Source organism: Bubalus kerabau, chromosome 1 (assembly GCF_029407905.1).
Source record: "Bubalus kerabau isolate K-KA32 ecotype Philippines breed swamp buffalo chromosome 1, PCC_UOA_SB_1v2, whole genome shotgun sequence".
NCBI classification, from domain to species: domain Eukaryota; kingdom Metazoa; phylum Chordata; class Mammalia; order Artiodactyla; family Bovidae; genus Bubalus; species Bubalus kerabau.
Window position 1 is genome coordinate 54,209,201 of NC_073624.1, and position 23,009 is coordinate 54,232,209.

At 42.2% G+C, this 23,009-nt stretch overlaps 2 protein-coding genes across 5 annotated transcripts in view; both read right to left on the reverse strand.

Annotated features, from left to right (window-relative positions):
• TXNRD1 (thioredoxin reductase 1) overlaps positions 1 to 23,009 on the reverse strand; it is a 64,292-nt gene that overhangs the window by 36,119 nt on the left and 5,164 nt on the right. For all 4 annotated transcript variants that reach the window (XM_055574963.1, XM_055574954.1, XM_055574958.1 and 1 more), the window contains 3 exons: positions 4,666 to 4,788; positions 4,333 to 4,405; positions 1,793 to 1,912 (listed from right to left, as the gene is read on the reverse strand). In XM_055574963.1, coding sequence (XP_055430938.1) covers positions 1,793 to 1,912; positions 4,333 to 4,405; positions 4,666 to 4,752 — 280 coding nt within the window. In that variant the 5' untranslated portion in view covers positions 4,753 to 4,788. The remainder of the gene's footprint in view (positions 1 to 1,792; positions 1,913 to 4,332; positions 4,406 to 4,665; positions 4,789 to 23,009) is intronic.
• Positions 4,812 to 15,969, reverse strand: EID3 (EP300 interacting inhibitor of differentiation 3). Its single transcript, XM_055574986.1, has one exon. The coding sequence runs from the start codon at positions 14,685 to 14,687 to the stop codon at positions 13,557 to 13,559; it is 1,131 nt and encodes a 376-aa protein (XP_055430961.1). The 5' UTR covers positions 14,688 to 15,969; the 3' UTR covers positions 4,812 to 13,556.

The window sequence follows — 23,009 nt, forward strand, 5'->3', positions numbered from 1 at the left end:
GGCTGAAAGAAGACCACTTGTATAAACCCCATGTGTTTTGAGGTCAGAGAGACTTGCAAGGCTCCTCTGTCCATCGAAGATTTTCCAGGCAAGAATACCAGAGTGGGTTGCCATGCTCTCCTCCAGGGGAATCTTCCCAACCCAGGGATCAAACCTAGGTCTCCTGCATTGCAGGCAGATTCTTTACCATCTGTGTCACCAGGGAAGCCCAAGAATACTGGAGTGGGTATCTTATCCCTTCTCCAGGGGATCTTCCTGACCCAGCAATCAAACCAGGGTTTCCTGCATTGCAGGCAGATTCTTTACCAGCTGAGCTACCAGGGAAGCCCTAGTGCTGCCAATTTCTTAGCTATGATATGGGGGCACCACTTCACATCCCCGCCCGAGCTTCAGTCTGCTTGTCTGCCAAATGGAACAACGGGATCCCCCTTCAGGGACAGCAGGCTCATATATGTACTGCAATAAGATGGAATGGAGAATATGGAAAATGATCTGACTTTAACATGACTCCTGACCTGCAGGACTCCAGTGAAGCCATGAGGTGGGTATTGAGGAAAGACAGGAGCTTCCTCTCTGCTATAGCTATGGTCTTTACCTCCTCTCCCCTCTTCTTCCTGCTATCCCAAGAACCATGAAACATCTGTTCCAACTTGCCCTCAGCACAACTGCAGCTCACTAAGCTGGTCCACATTCCTCCTCCTACCCTTATCCCAAACTGCCCAGGGCATTCAGCCCACAGCAACTGTCTGCTTTTTGTTCCCACATACTCCCTGCTCTAGAGATGCCAACGTATTTACTATTCTCCAAGTACGAACCTTGTTCCTTTTCTTCTGTCTAAAGAACTGACTATCCTCTCCTCTGCTTATTGTCAAGGACACAACATCTAAAAAGTCATCTCCAGTCACCTCTTAAATCATTTACTGACCCCACCTCTGGGCACCCAGGGTACTTAGCTGGTGTATCAACGATATCAGCACATCGATGAAAACAGAACCTGTGTATCTACAGATTTGTATTATTTATATACTTCCCCAGCACAGAACCAAGTGCAAATAGTGGGTAAGCAATAGTAATATTATATAACTTCACTAGGAGGATTTCTGAAAAGTCTACTGAAAAAATCTAACTCATTAACTGAAAGGAGATTCTGTTGTGAACTGGGTACACTGACAGCAGGCTCCCAGGAAGGAAAGAGTGGCCCAACGGCAGACTCAGGTACTCGGACACGGGAGTAAGTACCCTGCAGGGTAGGCGGGGTAGAGGCGGGAAGAGAGGTAGACCATCAGCAGATTACGTGATACATGTATGCTCCATTAGGTTGAGGCTCCTCACTGCCTTTTTTGTTGGGCAAGAGAAAAGGATGTGGTTTCCATGGTACTGTAAATATTTTTAATCCAACAAAACCCCCTTCTCAACAAATAACCCTCCCAAATATCAGCTCATTAAACAAGACTTCTTGGATGAGAGAAAAATAACAGCTTCAAGGGAAAGCAAATGTAATTTGCATTTCCATAGGAAACTCTAGAATTATGAGAATTTCTTTGAAAGAATTCTGGGTTTCTGTTATAAAAAGATATTCCAAGTACAATAGTTACTTGAAATAGTTACTACACAGCCAACAAGACACAGGATAACCACACTGTTTTTTTTTTTTAACCACACTGATTTTATCCATTAAAAAAACAAATAGAAACGACTTCCAGGTTATATGCTAGTCTCGTAAGAATGGATGGTGCACTGCAAGATCAAGCCCCTCAACAGCACAAATGGAAGAGCAGCTTCCCCCACGTACCTGTCTCCTCGACGTTCCACCCGTAGTTTCGAGAGTCTCGTAGGGCTTGACCTAACAACGCTGCTTGGTGCATCAATTTTTTAGGTATGCAACCCACATTCACACACGTTCCTCCAAGACCTACAAAAGCATTGCAAAATCAGTTTATAGCCTGATGTACAATCCTCCAAAGAAAAGGGCCAACGGTTATTACCATTATAAGGGAGAGGGAAACTTCCCCATCTACCCCTCTTCAGTTCTTGTGGTTAGACAAACAAATCTGACATGAGACAGATCAACAAGAGAAAAAGAAATACATTTTAATTTGCGCACATGACGCTTTCATAGAAATGGGACCTAAGAAGTAGCCAAATGAAGCAGCTTTTCTATTTTTTAGACAAAGAAAGAATACATTTGTGAGGAACTGACAGGACAAAGAAACTGACATTTTGGGTGCTCAATTAGTTAAGAATCAAAACAGAGTATGGGTTTGGGATAATAGGTAAAGAAGTAACAGTTTTCTTTACATTAGGCTTCTCAGCCCCGAATTCCCTATCTTTTGTGAAAAGGGTGTCTTTCTACTTCCTTAGATGTAGGGAGTGCACCTTTCATGTGATGTACTTCCTGCTTTCAGGCAACAGAAAGGAGGGCCAGAGTGTCCCACTGGGTCGTTTATTAAGTAACTTTAATTCAAAATAATCAACGTGCCATAGTGCATATTTTGGGCGGCCCACTCCAAGCCCCAATGCTATTCTATGATACATCGCAATTCATTTGTTTAATGTAGTCAACACTGTTTATACGAGTTTATCCTTAAGTCATGACATTTCTAAGATCAGAGAGCCTTACAGACTAAACATGGCAAAACTACCCTAAAACGAAAAGGAGCAGACTTCCACAACTTCCATGTACTTCAAAAATTCATAATTAATTGACTGCTGATAAAAAAGCCAGATATTGAGACTTTACTTTGTGTACAACCTTATACTTGCCACTAAAGGGCATGGCTGGACTGCAGGGGGTCTGAAACCACATGCAAAGTTTGGTAAAGGGGATTTCCTGACAGTCCAGTGGTTAGGACTCCACACTTAACTGCCGAGGGCATGGGTTTGATCCCTGGTTGAACTAAGGGAACTAAGATCCCACAGCCACACGATGCAGCCAAAAAGTAATAAAAAAGTCTAGTGTACATGAGCAAATTTTCACAGAGGTGGTCCACAGCCTTCACTGATTCTCACCAAAGGATTCATAACACTTTGCCTGTCCCTAAACAGATTTAGTGTCCCTGAACTTAAAGAACATGGTGATAACTTGTCTCCATTAGAACATAATGTAAGCAGCCAAAATGGAGAGGCACCCAAAATGCCAAGAGTGCAAGATGGCAGAGGACTGCATAGCTTGGGAAACTAGCAGCCCTCCAAGAAGAATGCTGGTTGAGTGGCACCACCGTGTGTGAGCTCCACAGGCCAGCAGGACTACATCCAGCACAAGAACATGCCTGACAAGAGGTGACACCTTAACAAGTACCTGATGAATGAATGAATCAGAAATTGTGACACTGGCTTACGCAGACTTCCTGCCTCCTTCTGATTTCCACAGCCAAGTCATCTTGATGAAATTTAACTATCACATTACTCCCCTTCCCAAAGGTTTCCCATTATGCTTGGATTATCAGGACCAAATCCCTCATCTTGGTCCACAAGGACCTGTACAGTCTGACACTTGCCTTCCTCTCCAGTCTTAGCTCAAGCTTCTACTACCCATGCCACAACCACCAAACCTACCCCAGGGCCTTTGTATGTGCCTTTTTGTGAGAAAGAGAAAAGTTGCCTGGAAGACTTCCTCAGTTTTTGGCAGGGCTGGCTCATTCTTACTCTTTGGGTTTCATCTAAAAGCCACCTCTTCAGAGATCACCACTTATAAGAGCCTCCAAGTTTAAACTTCTTTCTTTACCCAGTTCCTCTCTATTCCACCAAGTAACTTTTTCAGTACCATGTATCACAATCGGTAAAGTTCTTATTCATCTTTTGTCTTCCACGAGAATGTAAACTCCACAGGAGCAGGAACTCCACATCAGGTCTACACATTCACTGCTCTATCTCCACAGCCCTCGTTCATAGTAAGTGTTCAATAAATATTTATTGAATAAATAATGAACACAGAATTCACCAAGACTAAGAAGAAGCAAGGGCTATCCATTAAGGTATCTAATTCCAGTTCTTGTTGGACACAGGAGACAGATTTGAAACAGAAATCCAGGAAGAGTTTAAACTTTCACTTATTAAGCCCCTAAATATACTAAGTTACTCAAATATTTATCTTTAAATCATCAGAACAGCTGTGGATACGGTTTTGTATTATCTTGACTCTGTGCCAAGGAACCTAAGTATTCAACATTTAACTGGAGTCCATTCTGACCTAGCACAAGTGAAGGAGGTAGGTGTTTCGTTTGTTTTTTTTAATTTATTTAATTTCAAAATTGGATTTTAGAAGTCATTCAAACCAAAGCCGGGGAAAATCTGCTCCTACAAATTCACTTCTAAGGTATTTTAAAAGCTTACCCCATCTAGTTCCAAGAGGGGTTGGAGTGACAAAATCCAGAACCATCACCTTCTTGTCATATTTGGCTGCCTCCTGGAAAATAAATTATTAAAATGAGTTGGAATGGTTAACATGATGGACTGGAAATGGACCATTAAAAATCAATGTTATTTTAACACAGTTACAATGTCTAAAGCATAACCAATTATTAATACCTGAGAATTTCATATACTAAGATGACTAGTGCAACTCCAACGTAAAAATTAAACAAGGGTAGTTCTAACAACATGCAGATTATAGTTGTCAGGATCTGACTACTTTCCCCATATCCCAGGACACACAAGGAGCCTTGCCTTGGCGGCTGCCAGTCCTCCAGAACCCCCTCCAATGATGATGAGGTCGTAGTCATAGGGCTCCGGGAGATCCTTGGAGCCATTCATTTTCACTGGATTTTGAAGTCTGTTTTCCTGAGAAGCCTAAAGAAGAAAAACAATGGAAGAGAAAACAATTTAACTCAAAAGCAGCAATGTCTGAAAAGTTCTGTGAAAGGACCCTTTGAAGAAAAACAGAAGGCACTTCCAAAGGAGAAACACAGTTTGTTACATCACAGCACACAATGGGAAATGTTCACCCTTCACTCAAGTGGTGATCAGTCACCGGCTTTGTGGTAGGACTGTCCTCATGCCCCCTCCACGTGGCAGACAGCTATTGTAACGGGTCTGCAGAGTACACGAAACTAAGGTTCTGATGGCCCGAAAGAATTAACTTACACCTGAGTTGTTTGATCAGCTTTTTCCTAGAATTTTTAAACTATGCTTTAAATTAGATTTTAAAAACACGTGTACTGTATGTTTTTAGTAGATTCAATACAATTTGGCAAACATTTATACTTTCTAGTCAAAGGTAGAATAATGAGTATACTAAGGTTATAAAGTAAGATAGGACCCTGCAAATGGCAACTGAAACAAGTTAGCCAAGTATTTTTCTACATTGTTTAGGTAAAGCATAAAATCCGGAAATTCAGTAGAAAATCATTAACTGCCATTTACCTGCAGGAAAAGTTAAAAGTCCCTGCTTTCATAAGACGTTTTAAATAAACAGGGATGGCGGGGGGCGGGCGGCGTAGTTAAATAAATAAGTGACCCTTAGGCAGATAAAGCTCATTTCTTTAATCTGCCTATGCATGAAGTTACCTATATTTCCATATACTTGGCATTTATAATATAAACTTTTAATTTTACAAAATCCTTTGATTCTACTAATTTTAAAACACACTAGTTACATATTTGGGTGGGACATTGTTTTGGTGATGCATTTAAAATTTCTTCTTATTAAAACAAAAATCTGCTAACATAAGAGAATGATTGGAACAGCTGTTACCACACACACACACAAAATTTTTTAAATCAAGTTTTAACCTTCGTAATCAAAAAAGCCCCCAGACTTACCAGCCCAGACTGCACATTTTCCTCCTGCCTACCATCAGATGTGGGGGGCAAAAGGCAGAGCTTAGGGTCAGTAGAAAAGGATGCTTGGGATGAGGAAGAGGGTGCGGTGTGAAAAGGTGGAGGCGGCGCGGCACTGCGGCTGCCCGCAGGCAGTGCAGCGGGTATGCGTGACGGTTCAGGGACTACAGGGAGGACGCCTGGAAACCAGCAACAGCAGGGGCATGACTGCATCATCCTGACCGTCTGCACAAAAGGTCTAACATGAAAGGCTGGTAAACATAGCCAGTATTCATCAACTGGCATTATGGCGAGGTTCCTCCTCCAATGCAAGGCACTGTGGGGAGAAAAACAGCCCTTCGGATCAAAGGATCAATATGAGCTTCAGGTCATAAGCGTTACTCCCTCTAGCTGATCTCACAGCGTAAGGGCTGACTCGCTGCTTTAGAGGAATTAACAAATAAATGAAGCTAGATGTTCTTCTAGGAAAATAACCATTTTTAATCTAAGCCTCAACACAGATGGTGCCAGAACACAATCACTGGCTGCCTATATAAAAACCACCCAGTTCCTATAACCACTTCCTCTACTGGTGAATAAAACAAAGAAGGAAACTGTCATGCTGAAAAGCATGCTTCCTTCACCAACCATCATAATCTGCTCTCTAATGAAATTCTGTATCAGACCTGGGTTGATTAAAGTTTAAGAAAAATTGTATCAACCAGTGCACCAATTTTACAAAGAAAGCTCTGGGTGAACCTGAATATTTTTAATTCTGTAAAGTAAAATCAGAAGGACAGGGAATTGAGGTATTCAGCTGACCCCAGAACTAAACATGATGTTTTAAAATTATAATCCAATTTAAAACTGAAGTTGCTGTCATTCAATTCTAAGGAAGAGGTTGCCCACCAGAGATGTAAGACAGACAGACATACATCTCCTTCTCCTCTATAGCATAAGGAAGAAGCACACAGATGGGGTAAGGAGAGACGGGAGAAAAATGTCCCCCATTCTCCAGTTAAATTGCTAGAAACAGTGGCCACTGACCAGAGCAGCTGATAAAGAACAGGAGTTCTCAAACTTTCAGTCTCAAGATGCCTTTAGAACCTTAAATTATTTAGGATTTCCCACAAAGAGCTTTGAATAATGTGGATGGGCTTTGAATGTTAGAAACTAAAACTAAGAAAAAAATGTTAATATCTTAAATATAAAAATATGTAAACTATTAAAGTATCTTTAAAATTTAAATAAAAACATTACTGCTAAACATAAACAACTGACTAAAAACATAAACTGACTAAAAACATTTTTAGTGAGAAAAGTGGCATTATTTTGTATCTTCATAATTCTCTGATGTTTGTTGGTAACAGACAGTGCACATCTCTTTTGTATTCAGTCTGCTGCACCACATCGCCTGCTATGTAACCTCTGGAAAACTCCATGGCAGACTTGTAAGAGAATCAGAGTGAAAAAGACAAAGAGCAAGTTACTATTAAGATCATTTTGACCTAAAGGACTTCTTGAAGGGGTAGGAGTTGGGGTGGGGATCTGGACCACATTTTGAGAACTACCCACAGAGATGTAAACATATACCCTCCTCTCCCCAGCAGCTGTTGGTGAGGCTTACAGAATGTACATTCTTCCATCTGCTTCTCAGTGCCTTTCCTCTAACCCACCCCTAGTAAACACTGCTCCAGACTCCCCAGAAAGGCACAATACAGAAAGCAATTAACATTTCTTTAAAATTAGAATAAGTCATCTTTATTCTCCCCCTCCAAAATCAGGCTCCAAAATCACTGAAGATGGTGACTGCAGCCATGAAATTAAAAGATGCTTGCTCCTTGGAAGAAAAGCTATGACCAACCTAGACAGCATATTAAAAAGCAGAGACATTACTTTGCCAACAAAGGTCCATCTAGTCAAAGCTATGGCTTTTCCAGGAGTCACATATGGATGTGCGAGTTGGGACTATAAAGAACGCTAATGGCTGAAGAACTGATGCTTTTGAACTGTAGTGTTGGAGAAGACTCTTGAGAGTCCCTTGGACTGCAAGGAGATCCAACCAGTTCATCATAAAGGAAATCAACCCTGAACATTCACTGGAAGGACTGATGCTGAAGCTGAAACTCTAATACTCTGACCACCTGATGCAAAGAACTGACTCATTGGAAAAGACCCTGATGTTGAGAAAGATTGAAGGCAGGAGGAGAAGGGAATGACAGGATGAGATGGTTGGATGGCATCACCGACTCAATGCACATCAGTCTGAGCAAGCTCCATGAGTTGGTGATGGACAGGGAAGCCTGGCATGCTGCAGTACGTGGGGTCGAAAACGAGTTGGACACAAATGAGCAACTGAATTTAACTGATACTGACTGATTCTCCCCCTAAACACGACTCTACCCTTTGGGCAGATGTGTACTGGTCTTTGGTTTTTAACCCATTATATATGAGCTCTGGTGTCAAATTGACCTGGGTTAAAATACCTGCTCTACCATTCTCAAGGCTAGGTGATCTTGGCTATCACCTAATCCTTGGGAGTCTGATTTTACATTCTGTAAAATGAGCATGCCCTCTCAACTACTGAGTTTGAGATAATGCATATTACAGCACAGTGGCTGGAAGGAAAAATCCCTACATTCACTAATTCTCCCCTTCCTACAAAAGGGAACCTGCCTGCCCAAGGGGCTGAGTCAAAAAGCTCTGGTGTTTTGCAGACGTTATCCCCTGCACTTCCCTGCATCACCGCTCACCTGAAATGCCCTCTTCCCACCAAATTCTGATCCAGTACATTGACGGCAGGTTATATTATTTCTATTCAATGTAAACAAAACATGACCCTTTCTAAAGCATTCCTTTAGGTTCTTTTACCAATATCTGAAGATCCCAACATAAGGCTATTCCTTCCATTGTTTCCCTAAGGTTCCCAAACAACATTATCTTTTTTTTCTCACAACTGCATTAATACAGGTTCTCAGAGCACTCAGTGAAGGCTGTTCCACCCAGCCACTTCCTGTCCTTCAAGATTTAGCTGGAAGCCTTTAGCTGATAGCAGACTGCTCCTCTCCTGAGGCCCCTGCTGGTATCTTCACACAATCCCATCAACTCCACAAGGATAGTTCTTTTCTTTCATGCTGGCATCACCAGTGCCAACTCCACACGCCTGTGATGTGATGTTCAAAAACATTCTTAGAGTAAAAGATCTGAGTGCTCATTCCTGCTGTGTTACATGTACTGAGAGGCTGGGCTTCAGTTCAGTTTTCTCATCATGAAAACAAAACTGTGGGAAAACACTAGAAAAAGTACCAGGTGTGTAGCATATTGGTTAGGAGCTCAAATTTAGTCCACATCTGAATCTGACTCTGCTCTTTACATGATCCTGAGCAAACTGCTTAATTCTCCTGCCTGAGCTCCTTGTCTGCATGGTTATATAAATTGTATCAGCTGCTGCTGCCAACAAGCTGCAGCATCCCCTAGGGGATATAGTCAAGCCTCTGTGCTTTGGAGGACCAAGGGCCAGGAGAGAAATAACACTAACTCTACAAACTTTCTAGAAGAGCCCAGTGGGCCCCAAGGCCTATGACAGCCAATTAGCAAACTACAGTCTGAGGGGCAAATTTAGCAGGCCTGCAGTTCTATTTTTCTTTTTAAACAGTCCCTGAGCTAAGAATTGTTCTTCTTAATATTTTAAAGTTGAAAGCAAGGAAAAAAAAATATCAAGAGTAAAACTTCATAATACATGAAAATTATATGAAACTTGAATTTCAGTATCCATTAAGTAACATCTTATTGGAAAAAGGCCAGGCCCATTTGTTGCAACATTGTCTATGGCTGCTGTTTCTGCAACATGAGTGCCATGAGTTTCAACCAAGGCCATATGGCCCACAAAGCTTAAAATATTTACTATGTGGCTTTCTGCAGGACAAAAATTGCCAACTTCTGGCCTAAAGGGAATCTTAATTAATGCTGATAAGTGGTACTGGATGAAAAGTACCCTACAGTAATACTAAGGGGTAAGCACAAATCAAAGAACTGTCTTCCTGCTCTGGAAGTTGAGATGCTGGCTATACTACCTTTCTTCCAGAGGAACCAGGGACACTGATTCTTCATTACCAGTTAACTATCTAGACCTTCAGCTAACATGTGCTAAAATACTGAAGGGCCACAGTAACACTTGTGGCTCAGCCGGTAAAGAATTTGCCTGCAATGAGAGAGACCTGGGTTTGATCTGTGGGTTGGGAAGATCCCCAAGAGAAGGGAAACACTACACCCACTCCAGTATTCTGGCCTAGAGAATTCCATGGACTCGCAAAGAGTTGGACACAACTGAGTGACTTTCACTTTCACATAATCAGTAACATTTAAAGGACTCTAAATCAAGTATCCAGGCAAATTACTTACAACAAACAGACTCCATTTCAATGCCCCCTGACAGGGGCTTTGCCTTACACCCCAACCCCGCCCCCCTCAACACACACATCCCCAACATAGCATCTCAACCACTCTCTCCAGGTGGTTTTTCTTCAGAGCAGTCATCACTGACAGAATTACTGTGGTCTCCCACTCTGTTAGGCTCAACAATAGTCCCCCCAACATCAAAGTCTGAATCCCCAGAACCTGCAAATACATTACCTGTAAAAGAGATTCTTGAGATGTGAGTTAAGAATGTGGTGAGTTAACAATCTGGTGAGATTTTCCAGGATTACCCCCACAAGGCCCAATTTATTTACAAGTATCCTTATAAGAGGGAGGCAGACAGAGACACCACAGAAATCAATGAAGACAGAGGTTGCACTGGCAGTTTTGAGAATGGAGGAACAGACTATGAATCAAGGAATGCAGGCAGCCTCCAAAAAGGCTAAGCATTCTCCCCTGAGAGCCTCAACAGGACCTGGCCATGCTGACACCTTGATTTTACACCTTGCACACCCTGAGAAACTGATTTTGGACTTCCAACCTCCAGAATTGTTAAGATAATGTGTGTTGTTTTAAGCCACCAAATAGTAATTCATTACAGCAGCAATAGGGAACTAACACACATATTAAAATATAAATTCCTTGAGAGTAGGGCAATTTTCAATCTATCCTTTCCCCTCAGTGCTAGTGCAGTGTCTGGCACAGTTGCTGAGTGAATTAACCAAGTGCTAATTCTAATCACTTGACAATGGTTTCCGCAAAACAAGGGCAAGAATTTGAGAAAGCCAGGTCTAGACTTAAACTGAATGAACCAAGATGGAGAAGTCACCATGGAAGGAGGGCGGCAGCTGCATTCTGACGCTGATCTACTAAGTGAGGCACTAACGTGAGTGCTGACAATGAGCCCAACACTGTGCTGGATGTTTTGTACATATCATCCCATTTAATCCTCACAATAGTCTTCTAAGCACATGTCATTCTCATTTCAGAAACAATAAAGAAACCTTTTGAGATTAAGAAACTTGTCCATGAGTAAAGAATTAAACCCAGGTCTAAACGATTACAGATCTCTTGCTTTTCTCACTGTATCATACCCAGTAAATCAAAGTACTTGTCACATACTGTACATTTAATAGGTCATTATTCCCACTAAGCAAATAAAAAAACCTAAGGCTTGCAGGTTTAATAATTTGTTCAGTCTCTAACTAGAATTTTAAAAGGCAGGATCTGATCCCAGGTCCTTTGATCCGAAGAGGTTCTGTTAAACAACAAAATCCTAGTTTAAAAAATTTCCATGATATTTTCCTATCAGCTGACTTTATTGAACCTGTGAAATTAAAGCCACTCTAAATATATTGTTGAGAAACCAGCAGACTTGCAGTTTGGGTCACATCTAATCTCTATAAATGAATTATCTATTAGCCAGTTTCCCTTTTTTCTTCAGGGTAAAAAGGGGAAGAAAGGACTACTTTAGAAAATAATTGGCTTTAATTTCCAATCCATACGTCATGACAACCAATTTAAATTGAAACGAGTGGTCAGATTTATATTTTAACAGCTATAATTTTAGAGAAGACCCAAAAGATTACCTTCCTCCTAAACCTCCACATTCTCCATTCATGCTTTTAGTTAACACTTATATCTTCAAATACTCCCAGTAAAGACATCTGGTGTGTTAAGAGCAATCTGGTGGTAAGCAGACCTGAGGCAAGATCTTTTTGCTATCTCTAAGATTATCTTTTCCCCAAAAAGCAAAGGTCTGGAAAACCTAAGGAACCCGGATGGTAGAGGCATGCTAAAGGGAGGATCAGAGAGACTTCACAACTACTAGATCAAAAGGTTGTAGGCACTGGGAAGAGTTAGCATCCCTTCATATGAAAAGGGGAAGAAATGACTACTTTAGAAAATAACTGGCCCAGTTTCATGAGAAACTTCCCTTCTCATAAAACAAACAAAGAAACACCTGCACTATTACTGAAGAACTTCTCAATCTCCTCTCCATCTAGATGACATTCATTTAGTTTCTGGATTTCCCTTCCCTGTACTACATTCAGACTTAACAGGAAATTTTTATTATTCCTGTTACACAAAGCAGATCCTTATCCACTTGCCAAATAAGGTTTAATGGCAAGACCCACTACTACCAAAGACTGTTTCTACAGAGATCAAGAAAAACAGCTTGCAAGGATGGTCACTACACCTTCAAAAACTGTTTCCTTAAAAACCAAAATTTTCAGCAGGAGCGTCCAAATAAGGTTGTAATTTATATTCTTAAAACAATACAAGCAACAACAACAAAAGCCTTTAGAGCTTTATATGAAGTGAAGGAAATTTGGATAAATTAATCATATACTGATATTTCAATTTACATAGGGAGTTTCCAGGCATTCAAAGTCCTATTAAGAAATCAAAATTGAGTTGGGAACAAATATTCAAGGCCAGTACATAATGAAACATCACCAATTCTGAGGAACACCCTGTGTACTAGCAGAAATTACAAAGGTAAACTAGGGGCCAGAGAAGAAACAAAACAAGTAGATAAAAATTCTAATTGGATGTTAAAAGATTTTGTGTTTGAAATAATCTAAGAAAGAGAGGGCACTAACAGATGAGGTAAATCAATTTTTGCCTAGTATAACATTCAGATAGAATAGTTTTCCAAAAAAAAACATAGATTTCTCTGGAGCCATAACTTCTCACAATTCCACATATTTGACCCTCCATATTTCCCCTCCCGATCTTTAACCAATTCCTACTCACCTTTCAGTACTTTGATGGCTCACCTATTACAGTAGACAGTCTACTTTTGTTAAGCCCACATCACAGTAGAAATCATTTAGAACAAGGACACCCACTCATTAATCTTGACACCCACTCATTAATCTTATGAGTCGTCTTTGAAATGAAGCATGGCATCTGAATTTTTTTTTTTACAGTATTAACATGACTTACGCACTGCCCTACAGTCTTTCTTGACCATTTTTTTTTTTACCCATTCTTTCCCCCATCCTGGTCAAGAGCCCCATATGGGATTCCCTTGGTTCCCTGTGGCAGAGAAAGCAATGCAGTATCACAGAGCATCATAACTCATTTTTTTTAAACTATTAAACACCTTTTATTTTATGGAATTCAGTTATTAATAAAGCCTTAAGGAGCAGTCAAAAAATTTTTTGCATGAACACGCCAGTGAATTTCTTAAGCAACAGAATATCATGACTTTATAGAACTACCAAGAAAAATACAACGCACAGTAAATCAACTTATTTTCTTGAAAATATGTTTCACAAGAAATACAGTATGTGCTTCTGTTTGGATTTTACTCTTCACTATGTTATGCTTTAGAAAATAAACAAAACTGCATCCTATGCTAAGAACAAAAATCTTTAGTACGAGTTTGTGATCATAGCCTCCGAAATTTCGAAAGCTGCCACAATATTTTTCCAGTCTTGTAAACTCAAAGATATAACTCCCTGTTTCCTGCTGTGGAAACTGGGATCATTTCCCTCACCGGCTAGGTTAATATTAATTGGCTCTAATATTGGCAGCCTGTCTTGGTCAAGCCTTATTCTTGCAAAACCATCCCTTATAATGAAAGAAACATAAAATATATTCTCCACAGTACGAGAGAAAGAGTTTGGATCAATCACAAACTCAAAATAAGACACAGGAGTATCAGGATACTTTCGAAAGTACGTTTGCAACAATCCCAAAATTCTTTCTACTTCTTTTTCTGTGGCTTCTTGATTACCACTCAGATCCAGCTTCCTCAGCTTTGTAGGCATAACCCCATTCTCTTCCATTTTCTGAACTTTTCTCCGATGATTACGTCGCGGCTTTCGCGTGGCAGACTCTGGTTTGAACGAACCAAAAAGAAAGTGGAACGTTTCAGCTTGTGATATACACGATGTCGCTTCCTTCTGTACTGTCTCCCAGAAGGAAAGAGCTATGTTATCGTCACAGTTATTCAACGGATCACGTCCGTCATCTTCCATCCAATTTAGACCCACAAATATAAACAGAAAGTCACAAAACGCCACCTGATTAAAAAAGTTCATGTCAGAGTTCAGGTGCTTTGCTTTTTCTTTACCCAAATCAGAAGCCAAAACAAGAAACTGAGAGTCGAGAGCCGCTTCTCTTGTTCGACTCACTGCATCAAACAGGACATTGGCTTCCTCGAGAGCCTCGGTTAAGGAGTCGCTCGCCGTGTTCACTAGGTCGTCACGGTTCTGCTGGACGGTATAGATGAGCTGCCGATACTGCTTGCGGATACTCCGGCATTTCTCTTCATCCACCCGCTCCAGCAGGCTGGGGTCGATGTCGGCCTTCCCGCAGCTCAGGTCGTCAGAGGAGGTATCAGGTTCCGAGTCAGACGCCGCTGCCACTTCCACCTTCAAAGCTTCCACCTCCTCCTCCTCCTCCACCTGCTTCAGAAAGTACGCACTACTGGGGATGGTCACCACCGCCGGCGCTCTAGTCTCGTCGGCTTCCCTCAGGGAATAATTTTCATCGGCCATGTCGGCGGCGGGCAGCCCTCAGGTAACGGTCTTCGCGACGTTTCCGACAATAACGGAAACTGCAGGGGTCACCCAGGGCGGAGGAAGACGCTACCCATGCGCACTAGCGGCGGCCTAGCGGCCCCGCCCCTCTCAGTTAACCAATAAGCACCCGCCGCCCGCGTAGAAAGCCGGCAAGAACCGGTCCTGGCATCACACTGGAGTAACACCGGTTGATTCAAGCGACAGCCGTTATTTTGGCGTTTACTGACAGTGTCATCTAGCTTTCAAAGAAACGCTTGCAAAATCTAACGACAAAACTATGGGGAGACTAAAGGGCCCGTACTTTAAAACACTGGCTGTCACATACTGCAGCATACTGTCATTAAAAGATGGGGGGGGGAGGGCTGTTTTTTGTTTTAAAAACTGTCTCCATTGCAGAAAGACTGAACTCCCAAGGTTCACTTGCAAAGTGGTTGCTAGGAACTCCGTCTTCACTATACAAATGTAAATTGTGTTTTGAAGGCCTTCAAAAGCCAAATCCTCGCCAATCTACTCCAATGGGGGAGGGGGAGCGGGTGACTGGGTAAGCAAGGGTCCGGGCTGGCGCATGCGCAAAGATGCGCTGCCATACCCCAGCCCCTACCCCGTCACCCGGTGTTAGGCAACTGATCTCTGATTCTCCAGCATCCAAGAGTACAAGAATAAAGTAAGACAGGGTCTCCGCCAAAGAACTATTTGGAAGATTGCAAAAGTACAGGTCACACACCCCGAGTGGATAGTAAATCTGAACCCTAAAAGGTGAGAAACCTGTTAAGACTTTAAACACAATCTGTTACGAGGATATGAACATGAACGCTGTTGAGTCTCGTGACAAATTTATGTAGGAAAATACTGCCACTAGTTCACGGGGAAATCACGTAAAGTTGGAGAAAGGACTCAGCTCATTAGTCACAAGAGGGGAGGGAGAGAGGTGAGGGAGAGAGAACACCTCAGTGCATCTCAAGTTCGGGTTTCCCGCATCGCATCCGCAAGTATCTGCCCTACCTTCCCTCCAATGCATCTTTACCGGTTCATTTTTCTTTTATAATAGCACACAGTTTTGGAGTAGGAAATGGCAACCCACTCCAGTATTCTTGCCTGGAGAATCCCATAGAGGAGCCTGGTGGGCTACAGTCCATGGGGTCGCAAAGAGTGGGACACGGCTGAAACGACTGAGAGCATAGTTTCTTGTAAATGCATGAACAGCGCTAGTCTTCAGTTCAGTTCAGTCGCTCAGTCGTGTCCGACTCTTTGCGACCACATGAACCGCAGCACGCCAGGCCTCCCTGTCCATCACCAACTTTGAGAGTTTACTCAAACGCATGTCCATTGAGTTGGTGATGCCATCCAACCATCTCATCCTCTGTTGTCCCCTTCTCCCACCTTCACTCTTTCCCAGCATCAGGATCTTTGCAAATGATTTCGCATCAGGTGGCCAAAGTATTGGAGTTTCAGCTTCAGCATCAGTCCTTCCAATGAACACTCAGGATTCATCTCCTTGAGGATGGACTGGCTGGATCCCCCTGCAGTCCAAGGGACTCTCAAGAGTCTTCTCCAACACCACAGTTCAAAAGCATGAATTCTTTGGCGCTCAGCTTTCTTTATTGTCCAGCTCTCACATCCATACATGACTACTGGAAAAACGATAGCTTGACTAGATGGACCTTTGTTGGCAAAGTAATGTCTCTGCTTTTTAACATGATGTCTAGGTTGGTCATAACTTTTCTTCCAAGGAGCAAGCATCAAGTGGGCCTTAGGAAGCATCACAATGAACAAAGCTAGTGGAGGTGATGGAATTCCAGTTGGACTATTTCAAATCCTAAAAGATGATGCTGTGAAAGCACTGCACTCGATATGCCAGCAAGGCTAGTATTAAGTTACTCAAAAATAGTTATATTGCTATTTTTGTTCAACATTATTTTTTTAAAGTAGGGTTAAAATTCAGAAAGAAACGTCCATTTCTCAAAAACAGTATGCATTATTGTTACTTGTACATATATATAATCCTGCTGTATTAGACTGTTCAAACAATGGGACTGGTTCAAAATTGGGAAAGAGTAGGTCAAGGCTGTATATTGTCACCAAGCTTATTCAACTTTTATGCAGAGTACACCATTCAAAATGCCAGGCTAGATGACTCACAAGAAGGAATCAGATTGCAGAGAGAAATATCAACAACCTCAGATATGCAGATGATACCACCCAGAGGACAGAAAGTGAAGAGGAACTAAAGAGCCTCTTGAGGGTGAAAGCAGAGAGGGGAAAAGCTGGCTTAAAACCCAACATTCAAAAAACTAAGACCATGGCATCCAGTCCCATTACTTCATGGGAAATGGGGGAAAAATGGAAACAGTGACAGATTTTATTTTCTTGGGCTCCAAAATCACTGTAGACAGTGACTGCAGCCATGAAAATTTTTTAAAAGATGCTTGCTCCTTGGAAGAAAATCTGTGACAAACCTAGGCAGTGTATTAAGCAGAGACATCACTTTGCCAACAAAGGTAAGCATAGTCAAACCTATGGTTTTTCCAGTAGTCATGTATGGATGTGAGAGTTCGCCCATAAACAAGGGTGAGTGCCTTAGAATTGATGGTTTCAAACTGATGCTGGAGAAGACTCTTGAGAGTCCCTTGGACACAAGGAGATCAAACCAGTCAATCCTAAAGGAAATGAACCCTGAATATTCATTGGAAGGACTGATTCTGAAGCTGAAGCTCCGATACTTTGGCCACCTGATGCAAAGAAAGAGCTGACTCATTGGAAAAGACTCTGATGTTGGGAAGGATTGAGGGCAGGAGGAAAAGGGGGCAACAGAGGATGAGATGGTTGGATGGCATCAGTGACTCAATGACATGAGTTTGCGCAAACTCCAGGAGACAGTGAAGGACAGGGAAGGCAGGCGTGCTGCAGTCCATGGGGTTGCAAAGAGTTAAACCTGACTTAGTGACTAAATAGCAACAAATTAGACTGTTAGCTCCCCTAAAGCAAGAACTTGTTTGTAAATCTTCCAAGCTAAGCTGTTTTCACATGGATATATTCGAGTAGACACATTTCAATGTGTAAGTGTAGATGAAAACTTTGTTCCAGCACCTATTGCAATTTATTTGGCAGCAAAAGATGAACTTCTTCTAGTGAAAGAAATAAATCTCACACATAGATAATAAAAGTTAACTGCTTTTCATAATTCAGCCTTATTTCTTCTCTGAAATGAAGAAAAAGCAACAGGAAAACAAAGTTGGGGCCCAGGATCATCTAAGGGCTATATTTTACCCCCAAGCCTGGCCAAGTACAAACTAATACTTAACCTGTTTTGTATCTTTGGTGAAAACTCATAGTCCCAAGTTCCAAATCCTAAAAAGTTTGGTTTTATAGTTAACCATATTTGGGGGGAAGGAGGAGAAGGGGACGACAGAGGATGAGATGGCTGGATGGCATCACTGACTCAATGGACGTGAGTCTCAGTGAACTCCAGGAGTTGGTGATGGACAGGGAGGCCTGGCGTGCTGCGATTCATGGGGTTACAAAGAGTCGGACACGACTGAGCAACTGATCTGATCTGATCTGATATTTTGGGGACTTTCTGATATCCATTTCAAATTCAATAAAAGCAATGTATAGATGAACTCCAAAAGACAAGCCAACCTTCCCACCCTAAGGTGTCTATTCTCCCCTAGCTCAGAGCATGGAAAACAGGCTAGCACCAATTTGCTCCATACAGAGGCTTTCATCAAAGAATTTTTAAATGCTTTAGAAAAGTAAATGAATTTTCCCAACCTACTTATAAAGTATTACTAATACCATTTACAGGGATTTCTCAGGAGATAACAGCCCACACAACTTGCTCAGAGCAACAGCACACATCAAGACAAGCATTATGTTATTAAGTTGTGATTTCCAGTGCTAAATTTGTTCTCTGTAAATCCCTGCTCCTAAGAACCTGGGTAACATATAGCATCCTCACACTTGTATTATGCTCTACCTTTTTGCATCTGCCTTGGGAGCACAAGGTTTAGATGTGGCTACAAAGTAAAAATCTCAAATCTAATGATTTCCCCTGATCATGTGAAGAATGGAGTTGCTGCTAAAGGCTCCATTAAGGCCTCTATTTCCTTTCTTCTTTTCTTCAATATTTTTCTCCAATGTTACTGTTCAGTCCCTTTGCTAGGAGTTCAGATTCATTCGTTCCAAGCATTCTTAAGCTCCTTCCACAACCCTCAGTGTTCAACAGAAACATAACAGGATGGATGAATGTTACAGTGTGTTACAGGTCTCTCTATGGTCAAATTTTAAGTCATACAGGATTCACTATCTTTTCCAGTGGGTTTTTATTGCCCGATTAATCTACAACAAAGAGATATTTAAGAGACCTCTGAGCCAAGCCAGGAACCAGTTGGGTTAGTCCTGCCTGCATGCTAAAAGATATCCTGCTATTAGCTACCTCCTGACACTTTCCTGTTCCTTCTCGCAGTTTTTCTCCCTTCATTCTGCCAGGGTAAGCTGTGAAGAGATATGGTGAAGGCCTAGTTTGATTTGCCAGAGTAGCACGGTGTTACGTACATGTTCTTTTTCATTTTCATCTCCTTTAAGGCTATGTTTTTAGGTGTATGTTTTTGCTTTGTTTGCCTTTTCATATTAAAGGTAAACTTTGCAATGATCAAGGCAGAGTATCTGTTTTTAAAATGAGCTTCTGAAAACTCCATGGACAGTGGAAGGAGGCAAAGCTGGGTTCCAATCATGTGTTATGCATGCGTGCTCAGTCATATCCTACTCTTTTCTACCCTATGGACTGTAGCCCACCAGTCTCCTCTGTTCATGGGATTCTCCAGGCAAGAATACTGGAGTGGGTTGCCATCTCCTTCTCCAGGGGATCTTCCCTACCCAGGGATTGAACCCACATTTCCTGTGTCTCCTGCATTGCATGTGGCTTCTTCACCACTAGAGCCATGGGGGAAGTCCAGTCATGACCTATTAGCAATTCCTTAGGCTGCTTAACCTGTCAGCCTCTGGTCTCCTCATCTGTAAAATATAAATACTACTACTCTATCATAAAGCTACTGTATTGAATGAATCAGAATTACATAATAGATTTGACAATATTTACAACTACTGAGTAGTTCCTTAAATCTTCAGTTATCCCAAAGGTAGCAAATGTTTAATAAACATTAAAACACTAAACAGAAAAAAATGTAACAAACCAGTAGCTTCACTCCTGGATATTGTTTTAGGAACAGAAAAATGTTTTAAAGGCTAAATCCATAGGAGGAAAACAGAAATATATCTCACTATAATAATACCAGTGAAATAAAATTTTAAAACCTACTAAGGCTTCAGTTAAGCTTCCCAGGTATCGCCAGTGGTAAAGAACCCGTCTGTCAATTCAGGAGACATAAAAAATGCAGGTTCAATCCCTGGGCTGGGAAAAACCCCTGGAGGAGGGCATGGCAACCCACTTCAGTATTGTTGCTTGGAGAATCCCATGGAGAGAGGAGCCTGATGGGCTGTAGTCCATAGGGTCGCAAAGAGTCGGGCACAACTGAGGCGACAGTTGTGTATAGCACTTTGAAAGGTAAACCACTCTACTGCTGCTGCTGCTGCTGCTAAGTCGCTTCAGTTGTGTCCGACTCTGTGCAACCCCATAGATGGCAGCCCACCAGGCTCCACCATCCCTGGGATTCTCCAGGCAAGAACACTGGAGTGGGTTGCCACTTCCTTCTCCAATGCAGCAAAGTGAAAAGTCAAAGGGAAGTCGCTCAGTCGTGTCCGACTCTTCGCGACACCATGGACTGCAGCCTAACGGGCTCCTCTGTCCATGGGATTTTCCAGGCAGGAGTGCTGGAGTGGGGTGCCACTGCCTTCTCCAACCACTCTACTAGATACTCTAAATCTGGGCCACAAAGTGAGTCTGAAATTATATGCAAAATTCTTTATGTGTATTTTTCTATAAATGGATTTCAGCAGTTTCTTTGAAAATACTCTGTATCTAAAAGAGGCTTTGAATAACTGTTCTATTCAAATAAGGCTTTACCTTATTTATCTGTTATCTGAAATAAAAGATAAAATGACAGTCATGTCCCACAAAATAACTTGGACCCACCCATTGAGATACTTTAGAGTACATAAAACCTCCGCCCTTGCTCTGTGATTTAAAGTCATACATTTAACTGACACTTCAGAAAACCAAGTACTGGCTGACTTGCCAAGCACCCACAACTAACATAAACAAGGGTGTGAGATGAAAAGAGAACATTTCCCATTGTAAGAGCCATTATCAACTCTCCTGGGACATCTCAGAAGCCAGCAATGACCAGGAACATCATTTTGATAGACTGGGGTAGGGAAGCACTGGGTGTGTGGCTTCTAAAGGAGGCAGCCTTGGAAAAACTCAGCCCTTGAGGCCAGAGTTAAAAGTAGTGCTTTCTTCAGAGTTTGACTTTCCTCATTTGTAAATGTCACCCATCAGATGACTTCTCTGTCATACAGAGTGGCCTTAACTCTTTGTAAAAAACCATATTACAAACATCAGGTGACAAATGTATTTTTAAATATATACGCTGCCCTATGGCTCAGAGGTTAAAGTGTCTGCCTGGAATGCAGGAGACCCGGGTTCAATCCCTGGGTTGGGAAGATTCCCTGGAGAAGGAAATGGCAACCCACTCTAGTACTCTTGCCTGGAGAATCCCATGGAGGGAGGAGCCTAGTAGGCTACAGTCCATGGGGTTGCAAAGACACAACTGAGCGACTTCACAACAGATGTTACAGATGACAAAGACAGGGCCTAGCTCAACAGCGAGAATACAGGGGCTCAATAAGCATTAGCTAAATAGACATAATGTGACTTTCTTCTCAGTTGACCTGGACACAGCTACATAACTTGTTTAAGAGGACAATGCTCCAATCACACAGCTCCTTAAAAGTCTGAACTGCATTATATGCTGCCTAGAACCTCTCCTGAACCACTTTGGGCATAATCACTGATAGAGACAGTCCACTTTCACAAAATCAGACACCTCATAGCTAAATCCCTCACTAAAGTCAGTCCTCTGGCTCTGCCATCAACCATTCATTCCACAAGTATTTACTGAGTGCCTACCAGGTATTAACACAACACGTGGAAGACACAAAATAAACCATTTTTGTCCTAAAGGAAGGTACAACGTAGTAGGCACAGAGGAACGCAACTCCAGTCTGCAGGTATGCTGCACACCAACGCCAATTTGCCAGAACTATGCTAGGAATACCAAGATTTGCATAGGCTCAGCCATGAGTCATGAACATACAATCACACCCGAGAGATCAGGCATGCATCCCAAAAGAGATAACACAAAGCCAAGTGCCAGAAGTGTGAGAACAGCACAGTGAGCTTTACAGACAGCCCTGCGCTCCATCCTGGCTTTGCCGCTGTGTCATCTGGGCGTACTTCTTAAGTTCTGAGGGCCTCCACTCTGTCAACTGGAAAACTGGATCATACCACCTCCTTCATAGCACTCTTGTGAGGATTAAATTAACTAGTGATCACAGCATTTAGAAGCTAGCACAGAAGACACATTCAATACATGGTAGCTACTTTCACTGACAGGCACGCTTATTTAAATATCTGATGAGATCCTAAGACAGATTGGGAAACACAGGCACTAAGAATAAGTCTAGCTGTTCACTCTTGATATTGGCAGGACTCCTCTTTTCATTTGTGGGAGTACTGAGGGGGCACAGAGGAGGGGAAAGAGGCAAATCTGGCCTTGTACTCTGACCCAGGTGGGCAGGTGGAAAAATGGGTCTGAGCAGGAAGAAAAGTCAGAAAATGACTTTTGAAATGAAACAAAGAACAGACCAAAGAAGGGAAATGTTAGGGACTATAGCTGCAACAGTATTCCCACGAGCTTCCAGTATAGGCAAGGGAGCAGAGCAAGAGACAACCAGAAAAGCAGGTTGAGCCCAAACCCTGGGGAACACAGAAAACCAAATTGAGAAATGTACATTTTATCCTGGATGCAGATCCAGGGGCAGCAAACAAGCAGTCAGGAAGATGACTATGCAGCAGATGGACAGGAGGGACAGGAGGGGCAGGAAGAGAGAAGAGGGCAGCCAGTTAAGAGACTGTAGAGGCAGAAGGCAGTGAGTACCTGAAGCAGCCTGGGCAAAAGGTAACAGAGGTAGAAGGCACCTACACGGGAAACAGTCAGGCCTGGCGAATGAACACAAAACATAAAGGCGAAAAGAAATCTGAAGCCTGGACCAGAACAGTGACACCATTGTACAAGGACAGCGAAGAGGTTTGAGTCATCTCTTGGTTAAAGTGAGAAA